Raw genomic sequence first — 12,270 nt, 5'->3', positions numbered from 1 at the left:
TGCTGTGGCAGGCGTCCCACATATAAAGTAGAGGAAGATGGGCACAGATGTTAGCTCAGGGTCAATCTTCCTTAGCAAAAACAGGAGGATTGGCAGCAGATGTTGGCTCAGGGCTAATCTTCCTAAAAAAACAAAAAAAAAAAAACAGAAACAGAAACAAAAACAAATAAATGGTTTCATTGCATACCACTGTTACTTATCTCTTTTTATACTTTAGCTTCCCATTTTTGAGCCCTTACAGTCATGTATTGCTTATTGATGGGGATGTGTTTTGAGAAATGCATCATGAGGCAATTTGGTTGTTGTGTGAACATCATAGATGTACTCAAGGGGAACAAAATTTGCCACCCCAAAATGTGTTTCTTTAACGTGAGGATTATTTTAGGATGATTACTTTTAAGAAACAAAAGACTCTGAAAGTCTTTTTTGTTACCTCCTCCTTAACTGTCTAAAAGAATTTGGATTAAAAACCCTGTCTCAGGAAGCAAGATATCACCTTAGCATAACATGAACTAGGTGGTAGACAGGGAGAAACCTAGAAAAGCCTGTTTGCTGGGCTCCTTTCTGTGTTCTTCTGTTTCTGTGTGGCCAAATACTGTTTTCCAAACATTTGCTCCTTTTCACATACTTAGGAATTGCCTTCCTTCTCTTGAATTGCCCAACTCCCCCCTCCCCCAAACGTCATATTTGTCTAACTAAGGATGACTTTTAAAGTGAGGGCTTCATCCATTTTGGTGAGTTACTCAGTTTTCCTGGGTTTCTCCTGTGTATACAGGTTATTAAACTTTTGTTTGTTTTTCTCCTGTTCATCTGTTTTATGTCAATTTAATTCTTAGACCAGCCAGAAGAACGTAGAAGAGTAGAGAAAAATTTCTTCCTCTCCTACAATACTTACACAACCTAGATGGTATAGCCTACTACACACCTAGGCTATATGGTACGTATCTTATGGGACCACTGTCATATATGTGGTTTCATGTTGACCGAAACCTCGTTATGCAGTGTTTGACTATAACTGCATCTTCAAATAATTTTTCCAAAAGTTCAGTTCATGTGTGGTGTTTTCTGAGCTGAGTATATCTGTGATCCCCACTGAAAAGGAGACATGCAGAGTTCTGAGCCAAGAAGGGAGGATGTCCCTGTCTCTACTTGGTGTAGCCTCATTGTCAAGGAGTTCTTTGTGTCTCTCAGCCTGCTAGAGTCACCTGTGAAAAGTGTTCCTTCAGCTCTTGCCTGTAGCAACTTCTTAGGACCAAGGGCCAGTGTCTGAGACAGATTCCACTGTCTTCCTAATCCAGCCCACCTTCCCACTGTTGTCTTCCCGAAACGCTCTCTGTATTTCCTGCCCAAATTGGCCATTTGGGAGCTCTGCCCAGCAGGTCATCATTTGCTTCTGGAATATGTCAGAATACCGTTTTTTTGGTTACACACTCAGACGTCTACTATATTTCTAGTATTTTACAAAATATGTTTAGGTGTGCTTTTAATTTCACTGATTTTTTTCCTGGAACATGACAATACAAACCTTTTTAACTACCTACACAGCCCCCCACCCCACACTCTTTGGAATCAGTTAAATCTTTTTCTATCAAGCTACTGACTTTTGCTTGTATTTCATTTACTTTTGTCTTCAGGAACATCAATTCTCCCCATGTGTGTCTCAATTTTCTCTCTCTGATTTTGTCACTATCTTGACATTGCATTCCCCCTCCCCTTTGGTCATTTTCCTCTACATTTTGGAAAATCTAATCATTTGTCCTCTACCTTATGATTTAATTTCCTTCATTAAAAAATGTTAAACTCTGCTTTTTAATATATATTTAAAATTTCAATACTATTATTGTTTATTTTCCTTTAAATCTTCTTATTTCATTCTAAGTTTTATTTTCATCTTGCTGCTTTTTCAACTCATTCTCTTTACATACATTTCTGCATGTTTCGATAGAATTCATATCTTCTTGGATCTTTTGAGCACATCACATAATTTATTTAAAACTAATTCCTTTGAGATTTCAGGTGTTGTTTCCTTTTCCTTACCTTTCAATGGTTTTCTCGTAGGCCTTCAGTTGCCTTTTTCTCCTTATTCATGAGCTGAGTATGTTCTGTAAAGTCTAGATGTTTATGAACTGAATGTGTTTGTGGACACCTTTTACCCTGTGCTGTTTCCTGGAGCCCCATCTATTGGGTGGGTTGACCTGTCTAGCTCTGAGTCCTATTCCCTGCTTCCAGCGAGCTTTCACCATGGAATCTCAATTTCACTGTGGTGGAATCTTCTTCAACAGCCATGGCATGTTTCTCAGAAATGTTGAACTAATGAAAAGCATGAAAAGCTGTAGGTTTCTTTTTGTACCATTTTGATTCCCTTATTTATTTTACTATATATTTTTTACTTATTTTCTTAGTGACTACCTTTGGGATTACAATTAACATCTTAACATAATAATCTGGTACAGATTCATATCAACTTAATTTCAATAATGGACAAAAATTTTGCTCCTGTGTAGCTCTGTTTCCCCTCTCTTTGTGATTCTATTGTCATACAAATTACATGTTTATACATTATGTATCCATCGACATATTTATAATTATTACTTTATGCATTTGTCTTTTAAATCAGATAGGAGAAAAAAGAGTTATAAACAAAAATTCATTAATATTTTATATTTACCTATCTAGTTACTTTTACCAATGTTCTTTATTTTTCATGTGTATTTGTGTTATTGTCTAGTGTTCTTTCATTTTGGTATGAAGGACTCCGTTTAGTATTTCTTGTAAGGCAATTATGCTAGTGACAAAATCTTTTAGTTTTGTTTATCTGGTAATGTCTTAATTCCTCCTTCATTTTTGAAGGATAGTTTTGCTGGATTTAAGAATTATTAGTTGATGTTTTTTTCTTTTAATATTCTGAATATGTCATCCCACTGCCTTTTGGCCTCCATGGTTTCTGATGAGAAATGAGTTGTTACTCTTATTGAGGATCCCTTGTGTGTGATGAGTTCCTTTTCTCTTGCTACTTTCAAGATTCTTTGTTTTTCAATAGTTTGACAGTTTGCTTATGGTGTAGTTAGCTTCTAGGATATGTAGATTAATATATTTCATCAACTTTGGGGAGTTTCCTGCCATTATTTCTTCCAATATCCTTTCTGTCCTCCCCACTCCTGGGACTCCCATTTTGCTTGATGGTGTCCCATAGATCTCTAAGGCTCTGTTCAATTTTCTTTATTCTTTTTTCTTTTAGTTCCTCAGGCTGAATAATCTTAATTGAACTATCTTCAAGTTCACTGATTCTTTCTTCAAAGTCTGTTCAAACTTGCTACTGAGCACCTTTATTGAATTTTTCATTTCAGCTAATGTATTTTTCAACTCCAGAATATCTATTTGGTTTGTTTTTATAATTTCTATTTCTTTATTGATATTATATATTTAAAGAGGCATTATTATCATACTTTCCTTCAGTTGTTTAGACATGGTTTCCTTTACCTCTTTGGACATATTTAAAATAGGAAATTTAAAGTAGTAGATCCAATGTTAGGGCTTCCTCAAGGATCGTTTCTATTGATTGCATTGTTTCCTGTATTGAACCATACTTTCTTGTTTCTTTGCATGTCTTATATACTTTTTGTTGTAAACTGGACATATAAAATAATATAATGTGATATTTGTGGAAATCAGAGGCTCCTTTTCCCCCAGGGCTTGTTATTATTGCTGTTTGTTGTTGCTGTTCTTGTTGTCTTTTACAAAAATTTAGTGACTTGCTAGAATCAATTTTGTAAAGTCTATATTCTTTGTTGTGTGTGGCCTCTGAAGTCTCTACTTGGTTAGCTTAGTGTTCAGGTAATGACTGAACATAGATTTCCTTGAATGCCTGCAACCAATGTCACTCAGCTTTTGCTGAGGAGTTCTTTTGTGTGTTGGGGCACACCTTCAGTGCTCAGGCAGGCAGTTTACCATTCTGTGTTAGCCCTCACTTTTAGACTGCCTAGACCCTCAAGGTGAGCTAGAGGTGAAAACTTAGAGTTTCTAGGTCTTTTCTGAGCATTCCACAGCCTTTGGCATGCACATCAATGTATTGTAAGCACCTGACAGTTAGCTTTTTTGATTTTAATGTAAGTGCCTGACATTAAGCTTTTGATTGCTGAGGTATCCACTTTGCACACATCCATCTTGAATAAATGCATTGCCAGCTACAAACTAGATAAAGATCTAGGCTGCCCCACTCATGAAGTTCCTCCTTTTGGAAGGCTTTGGTTGACCTGGATACCTGACTGTTTGAATGACTGCTTGCTTTTCCCTTCCTGCACTTTAATTCCTGCTCTTATTTTTTAAATTCACCAATAGTGAACCTGGCCCACCTTCTCAACCCCAATAGAAGCAAAATTCTGGGTCTGTGCTCTTTATCTCTCTCTCATTCTCTGTGTCTCCCTGCAACCTTGCTGTGTGGCCCAGGGCATGCCATGTACCCTCTAGGACTTGTAAGTAATAAACTTTGTCTTTTCAAAGTTCCCTGATTGTTGTTGCTGAGGTGTATCTTGTAATCATAATAAGAACCACAAGGACTAGCCCAGCCACAACACTGGCTCTGGTTGGGGAAATGTCTGTGGGGGCTTGCCGCAAATAGTATGGGCCCAGGTGAATGCCCACAGACATTTCTGGCTGACAGTATTACTTGGTAGGCTGAGATTAACCCAAAACAATCAGTCTACACATTCACAGGCCTTAAAGTCACTAAAATATTTATTTTATTTTCACCTTTATTTTTCAAGGCTACTGCTTAGCTAGACAGCAGAACATGGGGGTAGGGCAAGTTAAAACACTAAAGTACTCACTCTTCCTACTGAGATCCATTAGTCTTTATTGAATAAGTGCTCCCTGGCTTGCTATAAACTTTTCAACAATATGAGACGTGAAAATAAACAGGAAAATTTGGCCCATACACAGAAAAAAAGCAATTAAATGAAACTGTCCTTGAAGAAGCCTAGGCATTGGACTTACTAGATTACAAACACTTAAAGTTTTCATATACTTTTGTCTGTATACTTGTCTTATTGGGTGGGTTAGAGGGTCTGTTTTTGGCTATTCTGATGCCATTTTATTGACTTTTTCTGTTCAACATAATGTTTTTGAGATTCATTCATTTCATTGCTTATATTAGCAGCTCATTTTCATTTTGAGAATGGGATCTTTTTTTTTTTAAAGATTGGCACTTGAGCTAACATCCGTTGCCAATCTTTTTTTTCCTTCTCTTTCTCTGCAAAGCCCCCTAGCACATAGTTGCATACTCTAGCTGTAGGTTCTTCTAGTTCTGCTGTGTGGGATGCCACCTCAGCATGGCTTGATGAGTGCTGCTAGGTCCGTGCCCAGGATCCGAACTGGTGAAACTCTGAGCTGCCAAAGTGGAGTGCGTGAACTTAACCACTCAGACTCAGCCACTGGGCTGACCCCCAAGAATGGGATCTTAACTGATTATTGCTGGTGTGAAATTTTATTTATTGAATTTGTTAGATATATTTATTACTTCTATTTTGGTCTGATACTTTTTCAGCTGTTTTCTTTTCTTTTCTTTTTTTTTTTTGAGGAAGATTAGCCCTGAGCTAACATCTGCTGCCAATCCTTCTGTTTTTGCTGAGGAAGACTGGCCCTGAGCTAACATTCATGCTCATCTTCCTCTACTTTGTATGTGGGATGCCTGCCACAGCATAGCTTCACAAGCAGTGTGTAGGTCCACACCTGGGATCTGAACCAGTGAACCCTGGGCCACCGAAGCAGAATGTGAAAACCACTGGGCCACCAGGCTGACTCTCAGTTGTTTTCTTTCTTCCTCCAATATGTGGTCATGTACTCTATTAATACTGACATTTTTGTCTTCTCTCTTATGTTACTTTTACAACTTATTATTTTTTTCTTGTTGCATTGAGTCTGACCTGTTTAATGTTTTATTATGAAATACAATATTTGGTGCAGGAATCTGCAAATATCTCTTGTAGGGTTGAGTAAATTTTCTTCTATTTCTAGTTACCTTTTACTTAGAAATAAGTGTTGAATTTTTTTTTTTAACGATTGGCCCCTGAGCTAACAACTGTTGCCAATATATTTTTTCTGGTTTTTCTCCCCAAATCCCCCCAGTACATAGTTGTATATTTTAGTTGCGGGTCCTCCTAGTTGTGGCATGTGGGATGCCACCTCAGCATGGCCTGATGAGTGGTGCCATGTCTGCGCCCAGGATCCAAACCGGCGAAACCCTGGGCCTCCAAAGCGGAATGTATGAACTTAACTGGCCCCCTAAGTGTTGAATTTTATTGATGATTTTCCTCAGCAGTTATTTACATGATCATATGAATCTCCATTTTAATCTGTTAATCTCATAAACTAGCAATGAATTATCCATGCAGTTTTGGGAAAAATTTCTGTGGTCAAGATGTATTGTTTCTAAATAGGCTGAGTAATTTCATTTGCAAATATTTTAATTGGGATTCTTGCATTTATGTTCAAGTGAGGTAAACTATAGGTTTCTTTACTGAGATATTTTTATTCACCCTTGACATTGTTTTCTTACCCACACAAAGTGTATTGAGAAATTTCTTTAAGGTATCTTTATTATGAAATATTTCAATTATAGAACAAGTACTCACCACTCAGATTTTTCAAAATTTAATATTTTGTCATATTCACTTAAGACTGTTTAAATAAATGAAAAGTTACAATTAAAGTAGAGGCCTCCTTAGTACCTCTTTCCAATAATTCCCTCCCTCCTCCAATGTGAACAATATCTTGAATTTGGTGTTCATTATTATCATGTTTTTATATCATTTCCTTCTTCTTGAAGAATTTCCTTTAACATTTCTTGTGATGCAGATTTGATAGCAATGAATTTTTTTCACCTTTTGTTTGCTGAAACAGTATTTCACCTTTGATTTTGAAAGATATTTTTGCTGGATATAGAATTCTCTGTGGACAGTTGTTTTCTTTCAGCACAGATACACTAAATATGTTGCTTCATTGTCTTCTCGCTTGCTTAGTTCTGGCAAGAAGCCTGCAGTATTAGTTTGTGGTAATTAGTCACCAGTAGTTCTTTGTTTCTTTGTGCTTGATGTTTCTCTGAATGCTTATAAGATTTTTCCTTTGTTACTGGTTTTTATTATTTCAGTTATAATGTACTTGGCACACTGTCCTTTGTTGCTTGTAGTTCATGGAGCTTCTTGCATCAGGGTTCTTATAGTTGTCATGAAATTTGGAACATTTTTGGCCATTTTTTTGTACAGATATTTTCTGCTTCCTCCATACCCCGCTTTCTGGGACTCTAATTAAATATATATTAGGGCCGGCTTGGTGGTGCAGCAGTTAAATTCACATGTTTCGCTTCTCTGAGGCCTGGGGTTCGCCGGTTCAGATCGTGGGTGCGGACATGGCACCGCTTGGCAAAAGCCATGCTGTGGTCCCATGCGTAAAATAGAGGAAGATGGGCATGGATGTTAGCTCATGGCCAGTCTTCCTCAGCAAAAAGAGGAGGATTGGCAGTAGTTAGCTCAGGGCTAATCTTCCTCAAAAAAAAAAAATTAAAAAAAAAATAGATTGAGTATTTGTTCATTTTGTTTCAGTTTTTATTTCTCTCTGTGATTCATTTTGTATGGTTTCTACTGCTATGTCTTCAAGTTAACTGGTATTTTCTTCTGCAGTGTCTTCTCTACTATTAATCCCACTCAGTGAAATTTTTATTTCAGATAATGAATGTTTTTTTTTTAAAAGGATGTTTTAAAGATTTTATTTTTTTTCCTTTTTTCTCCCCAAAACCCCCCAGTACATAGTTGTATATTCTTCATTGTGGGTCCTTCTAGTTGTGGCATGTGGGACGCCGCCTCAGCGTGGCTTGATGAGCAGTGCCATGTCCGCACCCAGGATTCAAACCAACAAAACACTGGGCCGCCTGCAGCGGAGTGCGTGAACTTAACCACTCAGCCATGGAGCCAGCCCCTCAGATAATGTATGTTTTATCTGAGGTTTTACCTTGTTCTTTTGTTTGGAACATGTTCCTCTGTTTCTTCATTTTGCTTGACTCTCTCTGTTGGTTTCTATGCATTAGGTAAAACAGCCGCCTCTCCCAAACTTGAGGGAATGGCCTCATGTAGGAGATGAACCTTGTTGTTCAACCCTCCTCCAGCTCTTGGTTGTCTCTCATGCTTTTGTGACTGTCCAAGCAGCCTGTTTTATTTTTAATAGCTCCCGGTATTTGGGGGTGGGCCAAGACCAGTCATTGTCCAAAGGAGAGGATCTCAGTCAGCGCCTAGATTCAGGCTGATTGGAAGACAGACCCTCAGGCAGTAGCTTTTAAATAATGCAAATGTACACAGTCCTGTGGGACCACAAGCGTAAGCCCCACTGGCCACAAGAGGCAGGCAGTGTAGAGGTATCTGGGCACCAGACAAAGGTATGAGTTCATTTCTGGAAAATACCAGCCAGCTGGAGTGAGGCAGAGAGAGAGAGCAAAAACTGTGTCGACAAGTCTCTGCTCCCTGAGAGCGCCTCTGTCCATAGACCTCTATAAGTGTGCCAAACCAGAAGCCTGCCCCTCAGGCCGAAGCTCCTGGACAAGCTAATAGGCCTGTTTCCTAGGAAGACTGGGGTGTGTTTCAGTCTGTTGTCTGTGCAGTGCCCTGGGGGTGGCAGTCTGCCAAGAACTGTCTCTCTGTTGTGACAGTCCCACAGGACCCAGGAACGCGAGCCCTCTGGCCTCCAGTGCCAGGCAATCTAGGGGCATCCCCTGGGTGGCAGCTGCAAAAACTGGGTCACCAGACAGAAAAACCAGAGCACCAGATGCATGTAGAAGCTCCCCTCTGGGAGATACTGCCACTCTGGAGAATGGCTGAGGGAGAGCACGAAGATGGCACCCACTGGCTGGCTTGAGGCAGAGGGGGAGTGCACAGATGGCTCTGGCTGAAAAAATAAAAAGAAGAAAAAGAAAAAGAAAAGAAATTAAAAAACAAAAAAGATGGTGCCCACCACCTGCATCCTTACAGAGTATCCCGGCAGGCCGCTGCCCTCGGACCAAATTAGGTAATGAGTTTCTTTCACTTAAAGTCCGGGCGCTTTTCAAAGGGCTGCCTCTGTGCTGGGCCCAAGGGCAGGTGAGTCTGAGTGCCAGCCTTTTAAGAGCCCAACAGCCCCCAGCGGTCTTGTGGGCATGAACTGCATTGGTCCTCAAAGTCAGATGTTTGGGGGGCTTGTCTCTTAGGTGCTGGTCTTAAAAGTCGGGGTGCCCAATGTGGAGTATAAGCCCTTCCCTCCTCAGGGGGAAGCCCTAGGTTTTGAATGCCCTCGCAGTGCTGGGCCTCTGAGCACGGGGTAGGGTTTGTGGCGAGATTGTGTCTCAGCCTTTCCTTCTTAGTCCAGTGTGGTTTCCCACAGCGCCAAGGGGTCACTCTGCCACTGTTTAGGTTTGTTTCAGAGGAAATTGTTTGGTACATAGCTGTAGACTTGGTTTATCCAAGGGTGGAGGCGAGTTCAGGATGTTCCTACCTCGCCATCATGAATGGAGCTCCATAATGTATATCCTATCTAGATGTCCCATTTGATTCTGTTTTTATATTTTACATTTGCTCCTGATTATGTTTACATCTTTGAACATTTATAATACTTCTATTAGAAGTTTCAAGATCTTTCTCTGCTGATTCCAGGATCTCTGTCATTTCTGGGTCTTTTTCTATTGATTTTTCTCCTGGTTACGTGTCACATATTCATGCTTCTTCATATGACTAGTAACTTTTGACTGGGTGCTGAGCAATGTGGATTTTACATTGTAGAGTACTTGATTTTGTTGTCTTTCTTTAAAAAGTGTTGGAGTTTTTCCTAATAGATCGGCTTGATCTTTTCAAGTATTGTTTTAAAGTGGTGTTAAAGTTCAGAGAAGCCTCTACTCCAAGGCTGGTTTAGCACTACTACTAATGTGTGATCTTTTTGAGGTTTATAATGAATGTATTCAGCATGTCTGGTGGGAGATCTAATGACTCCCAGTATGTCTGAGCTCTGGGAATTGTGGCTTACCACAATTTGGTAATTTTTTTCTCTGGCAGTTTTTGTTTGTCTGGCCTCATGGGTTTCATCATTGCTGGAGCCAATCGGTATTCAGCCAAAGACTCAAGAACCCAATGCAGATTTCTGGAGCTTTCTCTAATCGGCTCTCTCTTCTCTATAGTGTGCCTTACAAAATCTTTGGTTTCTCCTCGCTCTGATTTCTCTCTCTTCAACTAGTGAGATTCCCGGGCTCTGTGTGGTTTCCCCCTCTTTGTGTTGTGGTCTGGAAATTCTGTGAGGCAGAAATCTGGGGAGATTTAGCTCTTAACCTTTCTTTCCCCCCCATTCTCTTAGTCATTATATCCTTGCACTACCTGTTATCCAATCCTAAAAGAGTTGTTCTTATATTTTGTTCAGTTTTCTCATTATTTATGACAAGAGGACAAATGTAGAAGTCAGTGGCCTCAGTTGGATCTTTTTAATGAAGCAAAGAAAAGGTAGAAAAGCAGAGTTTGAAAGCACAATGAATGTTCATATCTTGCTGCAGACATTACTTACAGGCTAGAGGAGAAAGAGCCCCAAAGAGTCATGTAGCTGAATGCCTGTTTCAAGGATGATAAAACTGAGGTGAAGGGAAGCAGAATAACTTGCCTGTTGAAGCCTGGTCTGTGACTTTACAGGTTGGGCAGAACCTGAGTCTCTTTATTCCTATCCGTTGTTAGACATTGCATTGTGCTATCTTCTTGCCACTTCAGCTGAGAAGAGAGTGTATCATAGCAGTTAGCATTAGCAATGATAAAAATGACACCAACAGTTACACCCATTAAAAATTTAAGTATATTCATATTTCTTCTTGCTCTTAAACTAAATTTTAGTTTTGATTTTATCTTTCTTGTGCATCATGAATAGCAGTGTTTTACATCTGATTTAATTTTACCTAATTGTCCTATTAAATCTGATGATATATCTATAGAGATTGATAATTTAAAAAACCATGAAATTGGAATAATAGATGAAATATTTTTATTGTATATTTTTTCTGTATTTCTTATTTATTGCACAATATTGAAAAGCTTATTTTTCCCATTCAAATATTCCTCATTTACTGCCTTATATTGACTTACATTTTACTGCATTGAATAATATGCCTCAATGATTTTTTAAATTGTCATGGTTCTGATTTTTTCTTTTCCTCTTTCAAGGAAATTTCTTCAACGGGAAAAATGCACTGGCGTAAAGCATCTCAAGCGCAAGCAGATCAAGGATTACAGATAAGTATTCAGGAACCTCAAATGATTATCTTTAACAGAAATCCTCCTTGCTTATATTGAAGTAATAGTCTGCCTCCTGTTGCTTGAATCTTTATCTGGAGAGTCAAAAAAATCTCCTCTGATTTATTCTAGAGATGTGTTTGGCTGTAAGCACATCTAATTGACTACCACATTGGTAGTCTTGGCTATTTTGGCTCACCGTTGCTGCCTATCATAGACCTTCTGAGCTAAGGTCTGAAACTCTTTTCAGAAGGGAAAGATTTTAACAATTCTTCTGGTCCAGAGACATTCAGATCTAGAAGGTAGTTGGAGAATTATTAATAGTTATGAGTTTATAAGAAAGCATCACCTTATTCTTTATTTAGCTAGAAGAATTGTGAAAAGCATTGACAAGGGGAGAATTTTGTAGAGAAACATGGACAATGGGTGACAGAAGTTTGTTTCAGAAAGAAAGCTTCCTTTTCATCCATCATTGGCAAAATACTTGTGGGATTCAAAGCAATCTGGAACATTGTCCCTGGGGATGGGACGTGTCTGCCTGGATATAAATCTACGCTTATGTAAAACAAATGATGGCACGATGATCAATTCCTTTACTAAGAATTTGTAAAATGATATCATTAAATAGCAAGCTTCTTTAGTTCCTGAAAATATGATGCCACATACGTAAAAATTCAGATCATACTTCATTTTAAGGATAACATATTATGGTTAGAAAACATACAGAATCTTTTCTTTTCACAAAAGCCACAGATCCTTTAGAGTTACTACAAACATTTGAACTACCAGAGTTTTGGATGCTTCTGGGTTGAGGCCATGTCTTTTTTCCCTTTGCATTCTTATCACCCGCTTCAGGACCCAGCAGGCATGGCACTAATAGCCATTCGGTAAAGGTAGTGGATAAATCAATTTTGAAGCCTTACCACATACCCTATGGGCTTAAAGCTGACATCTAGGGTAGCTGTGTCTAGTTGACACCATTTACAGATAGATA

General features: G+C 38.9%; 1 protein-coding gene across 1 annotated transcript in view; it reads left to right on the top strand.

The window, feature by feature from the left end:
* The window catches only part of TTC6 (tetratricopeptide repeat domain 6), a 190,463-nt gene that overhangs the window by 49,539 nt on the left and 128,654 nt on the right, over window positions 1-12,270 (top strand). Inside the window, 1 exon segment of the mRNA XM_046649970.1 lies at window positions 11,208-11,280. Within this exon segment, the coding sequence (XP_046505926.1) occupies window positions 11,208-11,280 (73 nt within the window).

The sequence above is a fragment of the Equus quagga genome, chromosome 2 (assembly GCF_021613505.1).
Source record: "Equus quagga isolate Etosha38 chromosome 2, UCLA_HA_Equagga_1.0, whole genome shotgun sequence".
Taxonomy (NCBI): domain Eukaryota; kingdom Metazoa; phylum Chordata; class Mammalia; order Perissodactyla; family Equidae; genus Equus; species Equus quagga.
The sequence above is the reverse complement of the archived record's forward strand: the minus strand, read 5'-3'. Positions and strand labels throughout refer to the sequence as shown.